The 25,962-nt window shown below is 44.3% G+C and overlaps 1 protein-coding gene across 1 annotated transcript in view; it reads right to left on the reverse strand.

The window, feature by feature from the left end:
- HSPA12A (heat shock protein family A (Hsp70) member 12A) overlaps nt 1–25,962 on the reverse strand; it is a 420,841-nt gene that overhangs the window by 269,108 nt on the left and 125,771 nt on the right. The window contains exon 2 of the mRNA XM_086922909.1: nt 7,720–7,808. Within this exon, the coding sequence (XP_086779035.1) occupies nt 7,720–7,808 (89 nt within the window). The remainder of the gene's footprint in view (nt 1–7,719; nt 7,809–25,962) is intronic.

A 25,962-nucleotide genomic window follows, 5' to 3' on the forward strand; every position in this document is an offset into this window, starting at 1 on the left:
ACCCCTCTTCACTCTATGCCACTCTACTCTAGTCCACTTAACTCTACCCCACTTCACCCTACCTCACTTTACTGTTCACCACTCTAGTGTACGCCACTGCACTGGACACCACTTCACTCTACCCCGCTTCACTGCACCCTTTACTCTACCACACACTATTCTACACCACTCTACTATATGCCGCTCAGCTCTCTGCCACTCTACTCCAAGCCACTCTACACCACTCCATTGTATGCCACACTGCTTCACTGTACTCTACTCCACTCTGCACATCTGCAATCTATGCTATTGCACTCTACCCCATTCTACTCTGTGCCACCATACTTTACACCTCTCCAAGCTACTCTACTCAACTGTACTTTACTCCACTCAACACCACTATAATCTATGCCACTGCACTCTACTCTGCACCACTGCACTCTACACCACTCTGCTCTATGACACTCTGCTCTACCTCACTTCACTTTACCCTACCTCACTATACACAACTCTTTTGTACATCGCTCTGCTCAAACCCACTTCACTCTATGGCATTCTACGCTACGCCACTCTACTCTACACCACTCCAAGACACTCTACTCCACTCCACTCCATTGTACTCTACTCCACTCTATGCCACTGCTCTCTATACCAGTTTACTCTATTCTGCACCACTGCACTCTCAGTCACTCTGCTCTACACTCTACTCAACGCCACTCTACTCTATGCAACTCTATTTTACACCACTCCAAGACACTATACTCCACTCAACTATACACCACTCTACTCCATTGTACTCTATACCACTCTAAGCCACTGCAATCTACCCAACTGCTACCTACTCTGCACCACTGCACTCAACACCACTCTAGACTCTACCCCACTTTACTCTACGCCACCCTACTCTACTCAATTCTACTCTTCTCCACTTTACTCTACCCCACTCTACTCTTCCCTGCTTCACTCTACCACACTCAACTCTACCCTAAACTATTCTAACCCACTCATGCCTATCCCACTTCACTCTACTCTACATCACTGTACCCGACTCCACTTTACACCACAGTACTGTACACGACTCAACTCTTCCCCACTCTACTTGACCCCACTTCACTGTGCACCACTCTACTCGACTCCCCTTTATACTACCCCGCTCTACTCCACTGCATTCTACTATGCACCACTCTACTCTACCCCACTCTACTCTACCCAATTGCAATCCACTCTGGTTCACTCTAATGTATACCACCACTCTAATCTATACCACTCTAGTCTACCTCCCTTCACTCTACCCTACTTCAGTCTATGACCGTCTAATGTACACCTCTCTACTGTACGCCTCGTAATCTGTGCCACTTCCGTCTACCTCACTTCACTGTACCCCACTTCATTCTGTTTCACTCCACTCTATGCCATTTACTCTACACAACTATACATCACCGTACTCAGCCGCACTTACCATAATGAACTTCACTTTATGCTGCTCTACTCGATGCTATTCCAAGCCACTTTACTCCACTCAATGCTACTCTGCTCCACTGTACTCTACGCCACTGATTTCTGCATTGCTGCACTTTACTCTGCAACACTGCAGTGTAAGCCACTCCATTCTATGCCACTTTACTCTACACCACTCTACTATGCAACTTTATTTTTTGCCACTCAAAGCCACTCTACTCCACTCCACTGTATGCCACTCTACTCCACTGTACTCTACTTCACTCTACAATACTGCAATATATGCCGCTGCATTCTACTCTACACCACTACACTAAATGCCAATTTACTCTATCCCACCTCACTCTACCCCAATTCACTCCAAACCACTCTAGTTGACGCCATGCTACGCTACAACACTCTACTCTATGCCACTCTACTGTGCTCTACTCCACTCTATGCCACTGCTCCCTACACCACTGCACTCTACTCTGCACCACTGCACTCTCCGCCACTCTAATCTCCACCACTGCATTCTACACCACTGCAATCTACACCACTGCAATATATTCTACCCCACTTCACTCTACCCCACTTCACTGGATGCCACTCTACTGTATGCCACTCTACTCCACTTCACTGTACACCATTGTACTATTTGCCACTCTACTGTACCACACTGTACCCCACTTCACTGTATCCTGCTTCACTGTATTCCACTTCACTCTACGCCTCTGTATTTTTCGCCACTTTACTCGACCCCACTGCACTGTATGCCACTCCATGCCACTCTACTCTACTCCATGCTCCTCCACTCTATACCACTCTACGTCCCTCTACTCTACAACACTCTATTCTACCCCACTTCACTCTATCCCATTTCACTCTACACCACTCTAATCTACCCCACCACACTCCAGAACACTCTAATGTATGCCACTCTATTTTAGATTCAGAAAAGGGGGTGGTGATGAACAGAGTGTCTGAATTAAGCAGACCACTCTTACCCAGTCCAAAGATCAGGGCTTGATCCATCACCGTTATTTATCTCACTGCCCCATCCCAGCTCAGAACCTGGCTATATGCAAATCAGTCTGTCCCTGGCCCAGTGCATCATGGGAACAGGGCAGACTAAACTACCAAGCCAATTCTTCACCAGAAAGGAGACAAGCTACCGGGGACCGGTTTCTGGCATTTCAGCCGTCTTCGGCCCGGCTTGTTTGAATCCTGATGGAGCAGTGAGAAAGGGACTCATGTCTGAGTATACCCTGCCACACCTATAGTGGCCAAAAACGATTCAGAAAAGGGGGTGGTGATGAACAGAGTGTCTGAATTAAGCAGACCACTCTTACCCAGTCCAAAGATCAGGGCTTGATCCATCACCGTTATTTATCTCAGATGTGAGACCCTTGCTCATTGCACCATCAGGATTCAAGCAAACCGGGCCGAAGACGGCTGTAATGCCAGAAACCGGTCCCCGGGAGCTTGTTTCCTTCCCAGTGTAAGAATTGGCTTTTGTAGTTTGGTTTGCCCTGTTCCCATCATGCACTGGGACAGGAACAGACTAATTTGCATACAGCCAGGTTCTGAAACTGGGATGGTGCAGTGAGCTAAAAAACAGTGTTGGACCTAGCCCTGATCTCTTGACTGGGTGAGAGCTTTCTGCTTAATTCAGAGACTCTGTCCCTCACCACCCCTTGTTGTAAATACTCTATTTTAGGCCACTCTACTCTATGCCACTTCACTCTGCTACAACACTCTCCTGTGCCCCACTCTACTGTGCACCACTCTGCTCTATGCCACTTCACTCTAAACCACTCTACTGTATGCCACCTGACTCCATTCTACTTTACACCACTTTACTCTAAACCACTCTACTGTTCACCATTACTCTACGCCACTCTATTGTACTCCATTCCACTCTACCTAACTTCACTCTAGTCAACGTCACTCTACCCCACTCTACTGTATGCCACTTTACTCTTTGCCACTATGCTGTACTCCACTTTACTGTAAAATAAACAGTATATACTTAGAAACCAATTTATCAAAAGTAAAAGAATACAATGAAAAAAAATACAAAGATTGAAGCTAAGATATAGCTAGGAAAATGTATTTTATTATTTGTATACCAAAAGAATTCAAACTACAAAAACCTTAGGAAAACTTTATTAATAATTTTAGATAATAAACAAAATTAAACTACTCAAACATTGCAAATTCTAAAGTTATAGTTATAACTTAATTACATTTTTCACCCCACAAAGCTTTCTATAACTAGCACACTTCTGTACAGAGTGTTCTAAACTCCCTAGGCCGAGTAAGTCAACTATACTTGAAATATCACAGTTTGTACTAGATGCTAGTGACTTGGTTGAGCCTCCTCGAAATTGAAAGCATGTGGCACGGGCTTCCTACTGACTTGGAAGCCAGGTACTCAGTCTTAGATGACTAGTTAGTATCCTACAAGTACATGGAGGTATGACATTAGTCTCTCCATGTCTCCCTTCCTGAACTAAATGTGTTTCATAATCTGAAAACTTTTGATAGAAATCAAGATTAGTGTGTTGTTTCTTTTAATGTTTTGTATGAATCCCTCTGAGCAACAATTACGCTTTTTTCACTTATACATTTACCGCTAATTTGCTGACGTGTATATTAAAGGTTTTCCATTTCTCCTACCTTTTATGTGTTTTTCAAATACGTAAGGCTGGTCTATACGAGTTGATACAAATCATCTGGTTGGTATAAGTGTATTATGACATTAAGGACTGGATTTAGAGTTTGGTGGATGGGTTATTCCATAACAAAGTTGATGAATATCCCGGCCTCCATATTACAAGTGCCACAGGATATAATGCACTTGTAATAAGGGAAATGGCAAATCCGTCACGTTTGTGATAAAGTAAGTGCACAACAAACTGTAAATCAGGCCCTACTTGTCTCGCTAACCTGTGATATTGAGCTATTTCAGGAACCACGTACCAAGGGTTTAACCTTTGCCCAGCACTCTTTGATTAACTGCATTTCCTAGGGTACTAACACCTTTTAATTCCCCGCCACCAATAGGGAGTATAATAGGGAATACATTTACCAAGTTGAATGCTTGGCCACATGTAGGTAATACACCTAATTGTGCCTACCCCCACCCCATTCACAAACACCTACAATTATCCTTACCTTTTTCAGGTCTCTGATCAACACTTAAACTTAGCATGAAGATACTGAATCCTAGTTAATGTCATCATCATAAGCCAATAGAAAGTAATAATGGAAAATATTTTATCTTGATTTTCCCTTCAAATTCTAGCAAATAATCTCCCTTTGTACAGGAAAATATTATTGCTCTTGATGGGTTCATTTTTTTATAGGTCAGTAAATATTAATATTTTTAATATTAATAGTTAACAATGATCTATACTTTACTTCACTTTAGATGACCCAAAGTACTTTTGATGATTTGGATTAAATAATCACCTCTCAGGGGCTTCATAGTGCCCAATATAGGAAAAGGACCCAAACACCCGAGAAGAGTTTAAAATTATTAACTATATCCCACGTTAATGAATTTTAGTTTCAATTTACAATTAACAACCATAGCCGTAAACATTGAATTATAATCCAGTATAGTCCACCCAATTTCGGAGGGCAAAATTAGAATAGTATAAAGATAAAAAAAATGACAGGATATGTTAGCCAGGAGATAGAAGCATTTTCCGACTGTTCATTGGAATGCTCCGAACAAGCCTTGTTTCAATTGGCGAAGAAAGTTAAGAACTTGGCCTTTATTTTGGATACTGATGCCTCTCTTGTTTCACAAGAAAACTCTTTGGGGGGAAAAAATAGTTTTTTTCATTTAAAGAGGCTGATACTGATTCTTACTCTGCTATCACGGAACCTCCAATAATTTTAGTGGGTGCTACCTAAAACACCTTTGTTGATGACTGCAATACGTTCTGAATTGGCCTCCCAAAAGTCCTGCTCCTGAAAACACAAAGGATACAGAAGGCTGCTGCTTGCACCATCATCGTGTTTGAGGAAAAAGATCATGTTCTATGTGCATATCAATTCCTTCATCAGTTGGCCCCAGACTACCCAGCTTCTAAACAATGCCCTTATTTTCCTGCCTGTACGCTACAGAGCAACAGTACGCCTTTCTGGTGGTGCCCTACTTCAAATTTATCTGTTCAGTTCAGGTCGTTACTATATGGAAGTCCATTCCTTTGCTGCCATTGGAAATAAGGCTATCTCCATCCTTGCATATTTTTCTTAACTTCAAGAATGGAAATTAAGACTATTCTGTTCGGTTAGGCAGCAACTGTAACACCAGCACCACAAGAATCAACTGAAATGTGTGTAATGGAATACAAGTTAAAAAGAAATTTAAAAAAAATTATGTTTTAGTTTTCAGAGTTTGTAACTGTAATTCCTAAGAAGTACAGAATTGGCAAAAATGTTTTATGACCGTGAACTATAACCGGACATGAAAAACTAAGTCTTTATTAATACCTACATTGAGTAGCCCTACACCAGTAAACAGATATACCAAATTTTAATGTTCAGTAACTAGGGTGTTTAAATGTGCCCAGGATGGGTCTAGTTTCTGTGACTGTGGACTGAAATTGAATAAGCAGGATTAGCATGGCAAATTAAGGAAAATTACCAACAGTCAAAAACCAGGCCACAGATTTTGAAATATCCCTTCAGCCAACTAACCGGGTCTTTTCTTTTTGGAAGGCAGACAAGGCAGTAACCGAAAGCGCCAGCAACACAGGGAGAAGAGATGCCAAATGCATTGACCAAATAAGTTGCAACGATATTCATACTGTATCATTATTGCGAATTCAGCAATAGACAACAAATAATCATGTTTTAAAACCAGTGTGGACAAGCTAGAAATTCCACCAAAACTGACATTCAACTTCACTCAGACAAATCGGATATCACCTGCAAATCCTTATATAAGGGCAAAAGATAACACTGAATCATTAAACCCAGAACCAGGAATTTCAAGAACAATTAGCTGTATTTAATGCTTTTACTAGAGCCACAAGACCTGATTTTGTGGTAGTGGAGTGCACCAGGGTTCTGCAGCACTGCTACAGTTTATGCTACATTACGTTGCATGAGGCCTTTTGTGGACAATGAAGAAAAAGGTAGTGTTGTTACACAATGTTGTTTCCAGAACATGGATCAAGGTCCTTTCCCATCCTTCGAAAGAAGTATTTTTTTTTTAGTTTACTCTCATTTCACTATATTTATGATTTGCAAAGTCATGAGTGGTTTCCTATCTTCAACCGAGATTAGTAAAGTTATTTGCCATATAGTGCTGCTGAATTCAGCATGTTCCCCACCAAAAGACCCATATACATCAGAATAAGCATTACCTTTGTAGCTCTGCGTGATAATACTAGAACAGTATAATTTTCATAATAGACATGAATGATAAAAGCCTGTAGCTAATTATGACACTAGTATAGCACAAATTTGACGGTGCACATATGAACCGAAGCAAAGAAGGCCTGTATACCAATTTTGCAGATAACCGAAATGTGATGCACCTCATTTGTACAGGATGTTTAGCAGAAAAAACCTACCTTACAGAAACATAAAATCAAAAAATGCATGGAATTGGAACATTTAAAGGAAATGTACAAAATTATACAGGTTTCTGCTTGTTAATGCTCTGGCATACAGAAATTATACTAATGTCAATTTAAGGCAATTAATGGGCAAAATGGCATCTTTGAAAAAATAAAGCAGCATGACTCTTCTTTGAAGTAATTTTTAGGTCGAGCCTGGGTGGCACATGCGCTGCGAGCCATGCTGTACTGAAGTATGTATTAGAAGCCCTGCCCACTCTCCGGCCATATTTGTCATTGGCTTGTGTCATTGTCCTTCGTAAATGCTGGCTTCTGATTCATTATTGGGCTTGTTAGTCCCTCCTTAGTACCGCCTTGTCTTCATTTGTAACCTCCCATGAGGACTGGCCCTTTTACTTCGGTTGTTACACGGTACGTCTTCTTTAGTCTGTAAGCACTATTTTCATTAAGGCGTTTCTCTCTTACTGGAGGAGGGCAGGAGGGTCAAGCATTTGGAATGCAATAGATCTCGTATTTGCAAGAGATTAAGCTATTGGCATTGTAAATGACAATGCCTTTTATTTATGTTTTAAAAACCAAAACAAAAATAAAAGACATTGTCATTTACAATGCCAAAAGCTTAAACTCGCATAGATGTAAGACCTATTGCATTGCAGATGCTTGCTGATGTATGGTGTGGTATTAGAAGGGTGTGTCTTACCTCAGCAATGTGAGAAGGAGAGAGCGGAGTTATCCCAGGGTCACCCAAACTTCTTGCAGGAGAGGAGTACGTTGTTGTGCTAACTGCAGCTGAAAGAAAAAAAAAAAAAATCACACATTAGATATACAGTTTCAGCCGATGGAGTCCTATTTCTGTGGATTTTATCAATATAATTTTTTAGCAGAGGAGTTTGCACATTGCAGGCAGCGTGAGACTGCATTAGCCTACCAATATTGCTGGATGACCAGTTCAAAAGCGCACATTCAGATTCAAGAGTACCCCGGGACTATATCAAGATGGCTTTACGCAGAGTGGAAAAACAGGGGCAGGGGTAGAAAGCAGGGTTGAAAAATAACCCGCAAGAGCGAGATAAAGAGGCAGGGAGCATCTTATGGTGGACTGAAGAGGCATGAGCAGTATTTAATTTGAGCCGGTGGCTTCCTGGCACTTGATTTTCAATAAGTCTCTCGCCCGCCAAACCCCCCCCCCCTCCCCATATTCATTGCACAAAATGTAACAAAATTGATTTTTTTGTGGCCAGAGAGAAACTAAACATGGAAAAGCAATGTACTCATATCTGGTCAAATTTTCGTGAGTGATTTGTTCTTTTCCTGCCATCTTTGACTACATCACTGTTCTGTACTTCCTTTGCAGTGTAAGTCTCTGAAAATAGTAGCTATACATTTAAATACTGCGTTATTTTTCATTTAGTTCTTCTGTTTTGTACATTATAATGTAGCCTTCTGACACATTCAGAGCACTTTGAGACATTCTGAGTATACAGAATTGCAAAACCAATAACAGAATTCAGACAAGCATTTGCAATGCAATGGTCTCGGCATCATTAAAGGTAGAGCTATTGGCATTGCTCATGACATTTTTTTTCTTTAAATCAAAAATAAATGGGCATTGTCATTAACATTGCCAATACACAGCACTCTGCACTCAACAGCACACAATGCTCTGCACACTTGCTCTGCACTCACTGTTCTGCACACTCACTGCTCTGCACACTCACTGCTCTGCACACTCACTACTCTGCACACTCACTACTCTGCACACTCACTACTCTGCACACTCACTACTCTGCACACTCACTACTCTGCACACTCACTACTCTGCACACTCACTACTCTGCACACTCACTACTCTGCACACTCACTACTCTGCACACTCACTACTCTGCACACTCACCACTCTGCACACTCACCACTCTGCACACTCACCACTCTGCACACTCACCACTCTGCACACTCACCACTCTGCACACTCACCACTCTGCACACTCACCACTCTGCACACTCACCACTCTGCACACTCACCACTCTGCACTCACCACTCTGCACTCACCACTCTGCACTCACCACTCTGCACTCACCACTCTGCCCTCACCACTCTGCCCTCACCACTCACCACTAAAAATACAGAAAGCGGACACCTCCCTGTTAGAATCCGAGGGAAGCGAAGACGCGCCCAGAGATGACCACGTAAGCTTGTTCGCATGGGGAAGGAACATCGCTTAATCTTAAATACCATGAAGTGATTGTACTGTGGAAGAACGCCGCTACTCGGCCAGCATGGGCTCCAACTTGTTAAGCTCTTGAGATAACTAAATTAATTAGCGTGAATGCCCTTGTGGGAAATCAGCCCATTCTCTTGTACAAGCCGCCCGTGAATACAAAGAGAACACAGGCTACCTGATGTACGGCAGCCAACCAAAACACCGGCGGAAAGCAATTACTTTCCGTCAGGCCCGTACACTTCTCATAATAAGCGCCAATGGACGCGACATAAAGCAATCTGCAATGCATCTTTGTTCTGCGAAATAACCGCTCGTGGCCCGCATCGCTATTGTTTAGGCACTAATCAAATGCTACAGCTGGCTGCGCCGCACGACGCCAACATAAATAAGGTCGGCACTTTCACACTCACCCCTTGCATGCAGCCATTGTAACTCCACAGACCACACTTTGTCCCCAGCAGTCTCTTAGTATCGCGGCCGCCCCGGAAGTCAGGCACGGTCGCCTGTGACGGGGCGGGGCCACGTTCAGACCGGAAGAGGAGGCAGGCGGAGTCGTTGAGTCTCGCGGCCCGGGGCTCCTGTGAGCGGTGTAGAGCCCCGGGGCCGCGCCAGCAGGAGGTTGGGCGCCGCGTGCTGAGGTAAGGTAAGTTCCAAAAGGCTGGAGCGGGATTGGTGCACGTGTGTGTGTGTGTGTATGCTCGTGTGTGTGTGTGTATGTATGTGTGCGACGGTGACGGCGGGGGGGAGGGGGGGCCTCGGTGCACTTGTGTGTGTGCGCGCGTGTGTGTATGTGTCAGGGGTGGTGTCTCTGTATGTATGTATGTGCGTGCGTGCATGGGCGCTTGTGTGTGTGTGTATGCGCATGCGTGTGTGGTGCTTGAGCTTCCCAGGAGACAGCGCCTGGCCACAGCGCGCGTTCCAGTTACAAATCGCCTCGAAGGATGCGCGTGGCCGACACTGTCTCCTGGGAAGCATAGTCGCTGACAAAAGATCTCGGCGGAGACGCCGCGCGTTGACGCCGAGACCTAAAAACTATTGCTTCACCGAATAGACTGTATTAAGGAATATGGCGTTTGGGGTGAATTAATCGGTTAGATGGGCGAATACACGGAAGAGGTATATTTATGTTTTTTCCTACAGTACTGGGGTCTGAGATGGAGGAGTAGCAAGGTGGAGAGTCTGAGAAGAGTAGTAGTTCGTAATATAGCAAGGTGGAGAGCCTGATATTGAGGAGTAGTTCATAACAGTCAAGGTAGAGAGTGACATGGAGTAGTAGTGCAAAGCATAGGAAAGGTGGAGAGTGAGATGGAGGAGTAGTTCATAACATAGGCAAGGTAGAGAGTCTAAGATGGAGGAGAAGTTCATAGCATTGGCAAGGTGGCGAGTGAGATGGAGGAGAAGTTCATAATATAGGAAAGGTGGAGAGTGAGATGGAGAAGAAGTTCATAACATAGGAAAGGTGGAGAGTCAGATGGAGAAGAAGTTCATAGCATTGGCAAGGTGGCGAGTAAGATGGAGGAGAAGTTCATAACATAGGAAAGGTGGAGATTGAGATGGAGAAGAAGTTCATAGCATAGGAAAGGTGGAGAGTCAGATGGAGAAGAAGTTCATAGCATTGGCAAGGTGGCGAGTGAGATGGAGGAGAAGTTCATAACATAGGAAAGGTGGAGAGTGAGATGGAGAAGAAGTTCATAGCATAGGAAAGGTGGAGAGTCTAACATGGAGGAGTAGTTCATAGCATAGGCAAGGTAGAGAGTCTGAGAAGGAGGAGTTCTTAGCATAGGCAAGGTAGAGAGTCTGAGAAGGAGGCGTTCTTAGCATAGGCAAGGTAGAGAGTCTGAGAAGGAGGAGTTCTTAGCATAGGCAAGGTAGAGAGTCTGAGAAGGAGGAGTTCTTAGCATAGGCTAGGTAGAGAGTCTGAGAAGGAGGAGTTCATAGCATAGGCAAGGTAGAGAGTCTGAGAAGGAGGAGTAGTTCATAATGTATCCCTGGCAAAGGTGGAGAATGTTTCAAGTTCTTCAGTTCTTTCTGTTGGTGCCTTATGTTGTGTTATGTTATGTTATCCATTTATTGAGCGCGACAGCTGCCCCAGCAACGAGGCGTCCCGGCGCTGAGAACCACAGCCTAGCCAACTGAGGAGAAAAGGGGGAGGGGGAAGGGGAAGGGATTACAGAGGAGGAAAGAGGTGCGTTTTTACTGCTTTGCGAAAAGCAGACAAATTGGTGAGGTGACGAATGTGGAGGGGCAAGGAGTTCCATAGTTTAGCTCCCTTTACTCTGAAGGAGCGATCTCCAATACGGCAGAACTTCGTTCGAGGGACCACCACTAGATGTTGACCCATGGAACGAAGATTGCGTTGGGGGTTGTAAGCAGCGTTCGGAGTAGTTCAGGGCCATCCGTTCTAAGGATTTTAAAGGCGATGGTAAGAGCCTTGAACTGGATGCGAGCTTCTATGGGCAGCCAATGAAGCCTCTGAATGGTGGCTCTGGCCGAACATCTTCTGGGCAGACCTACGATTGCCCTTGCCGCTGAGTTCTGAATACGTTGGAATCTGGATAACTCAGCTTTATTTGCGCCTAGGAGGAGGACGTTAGCATAGTCCAGCCGGACAAGGATGGTGGCTTGGACAATAAGTTGCCTTGTCTTGGGGTCAAAGAAGCCCAGGATGGGACTTAGGCTTCTCAGCAACCCGATACAAGTGGCTGCCACTTTTTTTGTATGCGACTGGTAATTCAGTGCAGAGTCCAGCCATACTCCTAGGTTTTTTTACCAAGGATTTTGGTGGGGGGGTAGGACCAAGCAGGGGAGGCCACCAGTGGTCGTTCCAACCGCTAGTGTTCTTGCCCAGAAGTAGCACCTCTGTTTTTCCCGCATTGAGTTGCAGGCAGTTTGCCGTCATCCAGTTGGCGACTGCTGCCAGCCCATCCCTAAATTTAGTGGACGTGGCAGAGGGTGATTCAGTGAGGGTGATCACCAGCTGGGTATCATCAGCGTATGAGACTAGTGTGAGGTTCCATTCTTTAGCCACAGCTGCCAACGGTTGCATGTACACATTAAATAGGGATGGGCTAAGGGCCGAGCCCTGGGGGACTCCTTGGCCAATTGCATGGGGTTGGGAAATAAAAGGGGGGGCTGATACGCGAAACGATCTGTTCGTGAGAAATGACCGAAACCATTCCAGTGCCAGTTCAGTGATCCCTATGCTCTCCAGGCGGCCCAGTAGGATATTATGGGAGACCGTGTCGAATGCTGCGCTGAGGTCTAGCAATATCAGCGCAGCACTCTGACCGGTGTCCATAATCCTCCGGAGGTGTTCTGTGGTGGCAAGAAGGGCGGATTCCGTACTGTGCCTAGGCCTGAACCCGTGTTGGGAGGGGTCCAAGATGTTGTTTTTGGCCAGATGGTCAGTAAGTATGGCATTCGCATGGGCTTCAGCTAACTTAGATACCCACGGCAGCAGCGAAACTGGTCTGTAGTTTTCTGGTTTGGCCGGGTCTAGGGTGGGTTTTTTAATGATGGGAGTAACCCAGGCCTGTTTCCAACATGTAGGCACAGTGGCTGATGCGAAGGAAAGATTAAGAAGTTTAGCCAGTGAAGGTAGGAAGAAGTCCAATGCCTTTAAAAAGTGGGTTGGTCTCATGGGGTCTGAAGGAGAACCCGATTTCACCTTTCTGCAGATAGTGGCTAAGTTTTCAAGAGGGATAGCCGGTAGGGAGGTGAGCTTAGAGCCTTGGAGGGCCTCATTGGAATCAGTGGTTCCGACAGAGGGAGTATGAGAGAAGGTGTCATAGATCTTCCTTACCTTTTCTGTGAAAAAGGTGGCCAGCTCATCGCACTGTTGAGTGGACGAGATGCAAGAGGCTTGGTTGCTGCCATTTTGTAATTTTTGCACCAATTTAAAGATCGTTTTCGTGGGGTTGGGGCTGGACTCAATTTCTTTAGCATAAAAAGAGGCCCGCGACACGCGGATAGCTTTGTGGTATCGCTTCAGTTTGGCAAGATAGCATGCTTTGTCCTCGTCCCTATAATCTTTCCTCCACTGGCGTTCAGCCTTTTTACACTCTTTCCTGATATTTTTCAAATTCTTATCATACCAAGGATTAGAGGGGGTACTTCGTCCTCTAGTCCATTTAGCTGGTATGATAGTGTCGAGACCTTTCGTAATCCACTCATGGAACGCGGCGTATGCCATATTGATGTCATTTGCATTATCCAGATTAGGTTCACCTAAACTGGCAGGGAAGTCTGTATTGTGAAGTTTATGCCAGGGCCGATTCAAACGGGAGACGGGCAGCGCTTTTTTAGGCAGAGAGGCGGTCGTGATCACAAATGTGACCAGAGAGTGGTCTGTCCATCCCATAGGCTTGGGAGGGTCCACCTCCACTTCCGGAATATTAGTAAAGACCGGGTCGAGTAGGTGGCCAGCAGAGTGAGTGGGGGATAGTATACGAGAGGTCAGTTGAAGTGCATTTAGGTCTGTTAGGAGATTACTAATGGTCGGATCCTCGAGGGCATCAAAATGGAGGTTTAAATCTCCCAGGATCGTGAAGTTAGGTGAGCTGGCAATTAGGGCATGGGCTGTCTCTAGGAGTTCCTCTATGAATTTGGAGGTGGGTCCCGGGGGTCTATAGATGAGAAGGCCAGTTAGGGAGAAATGAGGGCTAGTAGTAATTTTAAAGCGAGCGCACTCGCATCCTGTAATGTCTTCCTTTACAAAGGTACAATTATATGACGTTCTATATATTGCAGCAATACCGCCTCCTCTTGTGTCTCTATTAATAGAGGTCATCGAGAATCCAGCCGGCAGCGTAAGATTAGGGATGCTGGTGAGTTCGTCTTTGAGCCATGTTTCGCTTAGAAACAAGATGTCTGGGTTGTCCTCAGTAAGGAGCGTATGAACCTCAGGATGCTGTTTAACTAGGGACCTGACATTAAGATGAGATATTGTCAGCGAGGAACGCTTCCTACTAGTAACCCTATGTCTGGGGAGATTAGGTTCTGCAATGAGTAAGTTACAGGACTTACAATTGAGGGCAGTCTGTCCCAAACAGCCTTCTAGTTTGTCACATTGTTGGCCCGGGTTAAGTGCCAAGAGTTGACTTTTCCCATAATAGTGTGTTACTAGCGTATTTTGAGCAGGGGGTCTGGCGAGAGGCGATGACTTGGCGAGGACGGGCGAAGACGGGCTTGCCTTAGGAGCGCCTTCAGCGCGCAATCGGCGCGCACGCTGCGCCCGTCCGCTGCGCGTCCAGTAGTGACACATATTTTTATGAGGAGGGAGGGAGGGGCATAGCCTCCAAGGGGGCGTGGCCTAATCGCACGCCGGCAATGGCGCCGTGTTGGTGAGGGACCCGCTGACAGCGCTGGGCAGCTGTGCGGTAAGTTTTAACGTCTCGCTAGCTCCTAGTAAGTTCAAGAGCTCCGGTTAAATGGATACTCTCTTTGAGGTACGCTGGTTTCTTTGAATGCATGCCCTAAGGGATGTTATGGAATTAATTGGATTTTACCTCAGCTGGTTACAATTGGAGTTGTTTTAGGTTTAGGTGTTGAATCCCCTATGGTTACTGATCAGGTGAGCAGGGCCTTGAATTGTGACCTTCAATGGTGTCAGGTTGACATCTAGGCAGCCAGCAAGCAGGGCGTTGCAACAGCATTTCATGGAACAAAATGTAGGACATGTCAAGCGAGCAAACGTGTGTTGGCCGTGAAGGCTTGATTTTTGCACAGGTAGCTGTCAGAATTTACATCGGTTCATGCTGCTTAAAGGACAGGCCAGCATGGCACCGAAGATGATGCAGAGAGAGGGCACTGAGGTTATTGTTACTCACCCACTACTGTATATCTATGACAAAGACCCTTGGTGAATTAATCTACTTGTGCTAATTCCTGATCACTTAATTCCCTTGAAAACACAATCCCGCACACACAACTGACTCCACACATCACAAAGACTTCTAGATGGAAAGCAGGCACCAACCTTTCCCATGGCATGAACAGCATCTAGAGTACCTCCACATAGCTCTTAGGTGCCGGAGCGTTTGGGTAATCCAATGTTTTACTCAGGTTTAAAGACATGAGTAAACTAAGTGCTAGCCTGTGATCCACTCATCAAATACCCAGAAATGCTTTCAGCAACACAGTAAAGGATTTAAGGAAAAGGCAAAAGGCTCTGTTGTCTACATAGAACCATCCTGCAAGAAACGGTGTGCTCCTGGTGTTCTCTGGTGTATCTCCTACCATGCTCTGTTACTCCAGTGCATGCTTAGATTGCGATGGGGAGAAGAGAAAGAGGGGAGATATTTGACATTGGTAACAATCCGCTAATCTTACTTTAATGGTTATCAAAGACTGATAATGCTCTGAGCACACCTTATTCAAATATCTTGAACTGGGTTCAGTATGGCTTTGAGGATTCATCAATTCAGCCAGCTGCAGCCAAAGGTAATAATCATTGCATAGATTTGTATACGTGTATTTTTCTATACGTTGAGATCTATTGAGTTAGTATGGCCAGCATAATCCTATTTTCTGTGGTTGCTTTAAAAAATGTACCTTGCCCATAAGTATGTGGAGCATTTTCTGTGCCCAAGAGATCAAAGAAAAAGAGTTGTATCCTAGACATGTAGTGAGGCACCTTGACCCTGTCTAATCAGGCATCTAAACTTTCACATCAAGAGCTCTAGAAGTGGGCAGGTGTGAAGATTAATGCATGCACCATTCCCACTGTATTATGTGACAAATGATGAGATAATGCAATGTTTAATATATTTTATATTAATTATATATATATAGCTGAGGTGAGCTGAGGTGAAGCGGTCGGATATCGAAATCCAGTTGGTTAAACTAAGGAGCAAGAACGACTGACACCTCTGCTGCTACTGCCGAACTGCCGCGACGGAACACAGTGGAACTCTGTGTGTGAAGCACGTCGTGGAGAGGACACCGGTGAAGTCCCGCTGGTGAGTGCGCTAGCTGGGGGGTCACTTGCTTTGCGCCACAGGTACGCGGCAGCGTTCTAGTGGTGTGAGGCGGCAGCTCCCTGCCGGCAATCGAACCGCGGGTACAGTAACCGGGTTCCGGGAGAACTAATGCGGTTCAATACTAAAAAGCAAATACTTGTATGCCGCCTAATATTAGTATATCCCACGCTCATTACTGTGTTCGGCATTTCGCATTGAAGCGACAGGCATAACAAACTCGCCCTGGGAAAAGAAAAAAAGCTACAAGAGCGCGGTCTGTGACGAACGAAGACCGTGTCATTTCTTAAAGGGCCAGTGCAGCATTTTGGGAGCCGATTGAACACTAAGTGTTCACGAGGAGCAGCAGATGAACCTGGTAACCTGCAGAACCTAAGGAGTAGGGAGACAGGGAAACCAGTGTAAAACGAAATAAAAAGGCACACCTAGCCAGGAAAGGCTACATCAATCTGATTTAAGATCGCAACCAAGCTCCAGAAAATATGGCAGACAAATCAAGAAATCGCCAGATGAGGGCGAGCGAATTATTAAATGATGATTCTCCCGCGGAAGGAAAAAATCAAAGGGGCAATGTGGTGGAAAAAGAGAAAGACAGAACCTTTAAAACCATAGTGAGATAACTACAACAACAGAAAATATTGGAAGTAAATAAATGGTGGGAGAAGACTACTCTGGAAAAATACATTGAATACAAATGAATCCCAAGGGGACTACGAATATTAATCATGCCCACGCTAAATGATTTGGATACAGATCTTATAAAACTATGGCAAACTGACACCAATGAATGCTCCTTTAAATTGATGAGAACTCTCATCATTCACGCGGAAAGAAAACTAGAGAAAATAACAGCGATCATCGAAGCTTTAGAACTGGAATTCGCAGATATTCCCTCATCAGAGGAGAACAAAGAGACCATTGAAAACATGGAAAAGAAGGAGGCAAAACATGAACTGGAGGTAGAAAAACGTAAGTCCAACAAATTCACTAGGGATAGGTTGGACTATACGAATGGTCGAATATATACATTCGCCCGGAAATACGACACCTTGAGGAGTCATGTAGCAATGGATGTGAATACTGGACCGAAGCACACGGAGGTGGTGGACAGCTCAGAAATAAGCTCCAATGATGAAGAAACTAATGCAACACCCCTGGATTTTCGTGGGGAGATACAGTTGGCCCAAATGATTACGCAGCAACGGGGAAGAGGAAGAACCAACACGTGGGGAAGAGAACAGCAATCACTCCAAAAGAAACCCCTACCAAAGCCAGAACAAGAAGGGGCGGTAAGAGGAGCCAAAGCAAAAAGAAACAGAGGAAAGCAAAAGTAGCTGCAATAAAACGTATGGCATCAGACAATATAGTGATCAACCTCTCAAGTAAAGAATGGTCTGATTCACAATTGAAACTTTTGAATAGAGGACTTTCCTATTGCCCAAATAAAAATATGGATGTTCCAAACACACGTATTGACTTATATAAATTCTGCAGAAAGGTTAAGCTGAAAAAATTTTATGCAGAAAAGCCCCAGAAGAAATCAGATCCCGTGGAATCAAAGATAACAACATCGTCCATTAGACACAAGGATTTACCAGCGATTGTCACATTAGCAATAATAAAAGACACAGTCTCCCTGAGTCAAAAGGACCATACAAGTACAATCCAAAGGGATATTGAATTTTGCCAAGAATCGGGAATCCCCACCAATGTAGGAGGGGAAAGTGGCCTAAAAAGGAAGTCAAGATTTTGCCCACAGCTTCCACCAGGAAACAAAGTGGACCTCTTTCACGAGGTCATGACAGAAGAGATAATAAGGATTGCAGGCAAATCTTTTGACCACAATAATGAGAGGAACAACACTCGGAATTTAACAGCATAAGAATATAGAGCAATGTCTTAACTGAGGAATGACCCCACCATAATAATAAAAGCATCAGATAAAAGAGGAAATCTGGTTGTGCAAGACGTGACAGACTATATAGATGGAGCTAATAGGCAATTGAACAAAGAAGAACACTACGAACGACTAGAGGTGAATCCATTAGAAAACTGGATGAATGAATATCACTCTATGTTGTTAGTGTGGAAGGAGAGAGGCCTTATAGACTTCAATGAATATCTATATCTTAAAACGGACAATCCCATTACTGTGACGATATACTTTCTACCGAAAGTACATAAATGCCTCAGCAAACCACCAGGAAGACCAATTGTCAGCTCCATAGGATCATTGTTGGAAACAACGTCAAGGTTTATAGACATCTTTTTAATGACCTATGTAACTGCCTTACCTTCTTACCTGAGGGATACAATGGACTTCTTGAATAAAATCTCCAAGATTGAATGGAAAACCAACTATCAAATGGCGACCATAGATGTCGCCTCTTTGTACACCTCTATACGCCATGAAGACGGTGTTGAAGTAGTCAAAAAAACTTTGGAAATGAGGTCCATAAGCCATTTGGAACACTCGGCAATGCTTTTGGATATGTTGGATTATTGCTTAACGCATAAGGTATTTTTGTTTCTCGGACAATTGTATCTCCAAAAGCAGGGGACCGCAATGGGGACATCATTTGCGCCCACGTATGCCAATCTCCTGATGGGAGCATGGGAAACTGCAGTACTGGACAAAGAAAAGGAGCATGGATCAAAAATCAGACTTTGGTGTCGTTTTATTGACGACTTGTTCATTATTTGGGATGGAGACAAGGAAACATTACAAACATTCATTGACTCATTAGAGGAAAACGATTACAATCTCCATTTCACTTCGACAATCAGCTCAACCAACCTCATCTTCTTGGCTGTTGAAATGTATGTGAGTGATAAAAAGCTGTGCTCCAAAATTCACAGAAAAACAACCTCATGCAATAGCATACTTCATGCTAATAGCGGACATCCAGCTAATTTGAAAAAGGAGCATCCCGTATGGACAAATGCTACGGGCAAAGAGAAATTGCTCAGAAGAGAACGACATGAAAGAGGAGATTGAGAGGATGGCACAACGCTTCCGGGAAAGAGGCTACCCAGGAGAAGTCATCATCACTGCAAAAAACAGAGTGGTTCAAAAGAATAGGATTGACCTTCTGACTCCTGGTGGCAGCAGGAAGAAATGCGACAATGATGAGCAAACCGAAGATGATGAAGAGACACGATTAATTATGGATTTCAACAGACAAAGTAGGGACATGAAAAAAGCTCTACAAAAGAACTGGAATATACTGCTCCTGGACAATACTCTAAAAGAAGAACTAACCCAACATCCAAGCATTACATATAGGAAAACTGCCTCATTACGTGACATCTTAACCTAAAGCCATTTGACATTAAAGGAACAACACCCAAAAAAATCAACATGGTTGACGCCAGGCTTTTGGAAGTGTGCAAAATGCAAGGCCTGTGAACATGGCACAAATGCAAAAGAGTACAGATTACGAAATGGCAAAATTGGGAGAATAAGAGATCACATAACCTGTGAATCGAAATATGTGATCTATAGGCTACAATGCCCATGTGGGAAATTTTACATAGGGAGCACAATCAACAAACTAAAACTAAGAATCTTACAACATCTAAGGGCGATCAAGAACAGAGACCCAAGCTACCCTATGGCCACACATTTTGCCAAATATCACAACAGCAATCCAGATTTGTTGAAATATTCAGGGATCAAACTGAGTAAACCATCGGAGAGGGGTGGTGATCGTACTTTACAGTTACGAAAACTGGAATCTAGAATGATTCTTGGTATGGGAACTGAACACCCGGATGGACACAACCTGGATGCTGAACTATATGTACACCTTTTATGAACTAATTGCACTGCTTTCATGAAAGCCCAAATGATGGGGAAATACAAAGAACTAATTGAGAGGGAACAATTGGATCCATTCATGTAAATAATTGATTAATTGGATCCATTCATGTAAATAATTGATTATAGGCGTCAAACTTGATGAGTCAAGGGAAGTTGTAAAGGCATATGTAAATATATATGGGCTAACGTCGTGAGATAAGCAAACATCCACAATGGAGGAGCATGATTATTTTTTCTGTAAAGACATATAGGTGTTATAACGTCACTAGGATCTAACATTGGGATATTATTGGTGTAAAATAATCAGGAATCATAGAATATGGAATGTACTTCACTGACGTAAGGATTCAGATCCTGTAAATTACCATGTTTATCCCCTTTTTGTACATATCTATAGCTTAAAAATATGGCTTAGATTCCTAGATGTACATATAATTTGGAGGTCATGAATTGACTTTGAAAATTGTGAAAAAATGTACATACACGTTGCACCATTATTGCTCACTAATAGCAATAGAATTTGATCATGCCTGAGGGAGAGAACACTGAATAGATGTACTTACACATCTGGATATGATCTATGTTTTATCCTCATAATCTTATATACAACACATGATGATTATACAAATGTAATTGATATGAAATATCTGGTTCAAGGGAAAACATTTTTTTCAACATTTGGGTAACATATTCGTCATGATTAGGAATAATGTTGAATTCCACTAGGAACATATGAGGAACATTAGGCATTAGGCATGTTTTAGATATCTCATGCCAAGTGTGTAAATATGTAGATACATGTAAATAGGTGTATACAAGCCCAGAATTGTTGTTCTCACTATGTGTACTTCACAGAAATTTTGAGAGATTATACATTAGCCCAGACTTCGTTGTTTAATGAACACAATTTTTTGTTAATTTTTTGTTAATGTGTACTTCACAGAAATGTAGAGCAAAAATGGTGCTCAAATTAAGCCATATGCAATGAGCAAGGTTGCTGGTCTAGATTTTAATAGACATGGAAAAGGGTACTTTTACTTTACACTATAAGATAAGGTCTAGATCCCTGGGACTCTATGGTCCAGTGGAAGGCTAGAGTAGCCGAAACGCGTAGGCCGTCCGTTTTTTGATGCGCTGCATCCTGCACATGGTGTGTGAATAAAGAAATATTTGAAACCTACTTACTGCTGCTGTGCTGTGACTTCTGCCGACGAGTGGGGGGCAAGGAGAATCCAGAAATATATGTATATATATATATATATATATATATATATATATCTATCTCCATGTCCCAGTATACAGTTAGGACGTAGTTTTCATAGAAAAAGCATTTTTTTGTTTTGCCAATAACTTTGGCGTTGTTTGCTGAATCCTCACTAAATTTTCCAAACTAGTATGGGGTCACATGGGCTGCTGTCTTGAAAGTTTTGTGGTGATCAGTTAAGTGGGGCAGAGAAAAAGTAGGGGTCCCAAAACACGTTTTCCCCATGTTAATTCCCATAGAGATTTTAGACACGACTACAGCCCGAACTGTTGAACGGAATTACATCAAATTTGACAGAAAGGTAGCTGTTGGTCCAGAAATCAGCCTTTTTAGGTCGAACCTAGGGGCAGCGCGCATGCACTGCTAACTCTGCGCGGTATGCTGTATTGGAGTATACTCAAAGCCCCACCCACTTCCGCCCATATTGGTCATTGGCTTATGTCATTGTCCTTCGTAAATGCTGGCTTCTGATTTCCTATATAGGCTTGTTACTCCCTCCTTAGTACCGTCTGGTCTCACTTTGTAACCTCCCACGAGGACTGGCCCTTTTACTTCGGTTGCTACACGGTCTGCTTTATTAGATGATGAGCACTATTTTCTTTAATACTCTTCCCCTATTCCACCCATTACCAGGGCAGGCCGCTTTCACTTTAGCGGCTGCGCTAATTTAATTGTTTAATTACCAGCATGGGCCACTTTCACTTAAGCGGCCGTGCTACAGAGCTCTTGAAATTACTTATTTTTCCTAAATCTTTCAGTGAAAGCGCCAGAAGCGCTTTCACTTTAATGTTGGCCGCGCCCCTTTGTTTAGACACTGCTCACAGTCACCTGAATATACCAGCAGCGTCTAAAAAAGGGGGGGTGGCCATCATTATAGTGGTCTCGCATTTGCTAGAATTTGAGCTCTTGGCATTAAAAACCCAATGCCTTTTATATATGTATTCCTTTTAAAAACACAAATAAAAGGCATGGTCATTTTTAATGCCAATAGCTTAAACGCTCGCAAATGCAAGACTTATTGCATGGAAAATGCTTGTTGTAAATTGGCGTGAATCCATTCAGTGGTTTTGAGATATCAAGAGAAAAAACGATTTGTATATATAGGGGCACGGATCCTCCACTATGCTCATGTGAAGGTTTGTGCACCCTCGCGTCACCCTGACCCCTTCTATACATAATTATCAATCAACAATGAGGGACAGGAGTGTTGAAGGTAGTCAAACAACAACAATGAAGGAGGGTGTCAAGCAAAAAGGGAGGTGGGTGTGGGAGGGGGTAAAACAACAACAACCAGGGACGGAAGAAGGACAAGCAACATCAATGAGTGACGAGAGAAGGTGAAGCAACAGCAACAAACATCAAGAGCAGGATGGGGGAGGGGTAGTGGAAGCAACAGGCAAGCTGGAGGAACTGGAGAGCATCACAGAGAACGTAGAAGGGAATATTTCATTGAGAAAACAGCATAGAGTGAGAGAACAATAAAACACATGCACTTACATGGATTGCAGCAAGAAAAAGAAAACAAGCCCTGGCAAAGCCAATAGGTCTCGACTATACAAAAGCTATTGGCTTTGGCAATGTGTTTTTGCCATGTTGTTCACCAGTGTGGCAACAGTTCAGCATGGCTAAAAGTTAGTAGCATTGAGAGTCCTAGAGCAGAGTGGGGGAGGAGAGTGTCGTAGGCGGCATTTGTTGGAGTAGAGTGTCATAGAGTGAAGTAGGGGGAGCACAGTGTCAGAGCTCCTTGGGAGAGTGCAGTGTCGTAGAGTGGGCGTGACTTAGAGTGGCGTGACTTAGAGTGGCGTGACTCAGAGTGGCATGACTCAGAGTGGCGTAGAGTGGAGTGGCGTAGAGTGGAGTGGAGTGAGGTGAACTAGGGTGAAGTGGGTTGGAGTGGATTGGGATAGTGGGGTGAATTGGACTGGTGTAGATTGAGGTGGGTTTGATTGGGGGAGCAGAATGGAGTGGGGAGAAAAGAAATGGGGCAAGGTGGATTGGAGTGGAGTGGGGTGGATTAGATTGGTTTGAGGTGGGGTGGATTGCATTGGGGTAAGGTGAATTGGATTAGAGTAGGGTGGTTTGGAGTGGGGTGTGGTGGAGGGGTGGACTGGACTGTAGGGGGTGGATTGATTTGGAGTGGGGTGGATTGGATTTGAGGGGGGTGTATTGAATTGGAGTGGCGTGGATTGAAGTGGAGTGGATTGGAATGGGGTGAATTGGAGTGTCGTGGATTGGAGTGGGGTGGATAGGAGTGGGGTGGATAGGAGTGGGGTGGATTGGAGTGTGGTGGATTGGAGTGGGGTGGATTGGATGAATTGGATTGAGTGGGGTAGACTGAACTGGGGTGGGGTGGATTGTATTTGGGTTGAGTGGGGTGGATTTGAGTACAGTGGGGTGGATTGAACTACAGTGGAGTGGGGGGATTAGACTGGAGTGGAGAGAATGTAAATGGTGTGGGGTGGATTGAATTGGGGTGGGGTAGATTGGGGTGGAGTGGGTTGGAATGGAGTGGGGTGTATTAGGGTGGCGTGGATTGGATTAGGGTAGGGTGGGGTAGATTGGACTGCAGTGGGTGGATTGGAGTGAGATGGATTGGATTGAGCAGGTGTGATTGGAATGGAATGGATTGGATTGAGGTAGATTGGGGTGGGTGAACTGGATTTGGGTGTGGTGGATTGCATTGGATTGAGGTGGATTGGATTGAGGTGGGTTGGATTGGATCAAGGTGGATAGAATTGGGGTGGGATGGAGTGGGGTAGACTGGATTTAGCTAGATTGGATTGTAGTGGGGTGGATTGGATTGGAGTGGGGTAGAGTGAATTGGATTGGGGTGGGTTAGATTGGATTGAGGTGGATTGGATTGTGGTGGATTGGATTAGGGTGGGGCGGATTGGAGTGCGTGGGGTGGGTGGAGGGGGGTAGATTGGACTTAGCTGGATTGTGGTGGATTGGATTAGAGTGGGGTGGATTGGATTTGGGGAAGTGCGGTAGTTTGGATTGATGTGGGGTGAATTGGAGTGGAGTGGGGTGGATTGGAGTGAAGTGGGATAGATTGAGGTGGGTGGATTGGACTGAGTTGGGTGGATTGGATTGGAATGAGGTGGATTGGATTGGAGTAGGTTGGATTGGATCGAGGTGGATTGAATTGAGGTGGGCTGGAGTGGGGTAGACTGGATTTAGCTAGAATGGATTGCAATGGGGTGGATTGGATTGAGGTGGATTGGAGTGGGGTAGAGTGAACTGGATTGGGGTGGGTTGGATTTGATTGGATTGAGGTGGATTGGGTTGGGCTGGATTGGATTAGGGTGGGGCGGATTGGAGTGGGTGGGGTGGGTGGAGGGGGTAGATTGGATTTGGCTGGATTGTGGTGGATTGGATTAGAGTGGGGTGGATTGGATTGGGTTGGGGTGAAGTGAGGTGGATTGAATTGGGGTGGGTGGATTTGATTGGAGTGGGGTGGATTGGACTGGAGTGGGGTGGGATGGAGTGTAGCAGATTGTTTAGGATTGGAGTGGGCCAGAATGTTTTAGATTGAGGTGGGTAAAATTTGAGTGGGATGGATTGGAGTGGGGCCGATTATTTTGGATTGGTGTGGGTAGATTGGAGTGGGTAGATTGTTTTGGATTGGAGTGGGGCGGATTGGAGTTAGGCAGACTGGAGGGGGGGAAGATTGGAGGGAGCATATTGTATTGGTTTGGAGTGGGCGAGGATGGAAGGGGGCAGATTGTTTTGGATTGTGTGGGGAAGATTGTTTTGGAATGGAATGGGGCAGATTGTTTTGGAATGGGGCAGATTGGTGTGGGGCAGATTGTTTTGGATTGGAGTTAGGCAGATTGTTTCTGATTGGAGTCAGGCAGATTGTAGTGCAGAAGATTGGAGTGGAGCAGATTGTTTTGGATTGGAGTGGGGTGAATTGGACTGAGGCAGATTGGAGTGGGGCGGATTGAGAGAATTTGAGTGAATTGGACTGTGTTGAGTGGTTTGGATTGAAGAGGGATTGGATGGATTGGATTGGTCTGGGGTGGATTCGATTGAGTGGGGCAGATTGGTGTATGGTTAGGAGGGGTTGATTGGATTGGGGTGGGGCAGATTGACGTGGGTGGATTGGGGTCCATTGCAGGATTATGTGCTAAAGCATCATTTCAGAAATTACAAGTAAGAAAGAAACAATTTCGCTTTGTAATAAAATAATCCTCATCTTTTGAGAATTGCGCCCATGAGCAAAATCAAAAGAAAACTTGAGTGCACTGTGAGAAAAGAAGACTTGGCAAAATAAAAAAGTTAACTATAGAAAATAAATATTTGCAATTTTGTTTGTCCTAGCCGGGCACGTTTTTGCCAGTCACGCTCCTTCTATTTGCAGGGTACTTAATGTTAAACAGAACAAAATAGTACCTCAATCATGTTGGGAGCAGGAGACAGGCACTGATTAATTTGAATCAATCAGTTCTTGGTCTCTGCTCCACAAAGAGGAACGGAAATGATGTAAACCTGCCGTGACAAATTACGAGGCTGTAAAGAAAAGTGCTACGCAAGCAAACAACTGGTAAGCAATGGGAAGGCTCCAAGCCTTTTTTGTTAACGACAATGGCTCACAAGCGAGATGCTTGCACTAGTTTATGCTATTGCAGGCTCGATCCTAAAAAGCAGCTCCTTG

Source organism: Lissotriton vulgaris, chromosome 5 (assembly GCF_964263255.1).
Source record: "Lissotriton vulgaris chromosome 5, aLisVul1.2, whole genome shotgun sequence".
NCBI lineage: Eukaryota > Metazoa > Chordata > Amphibia > Caudata > Salamandridae > Lissotriton > Lissotriton vulgaris.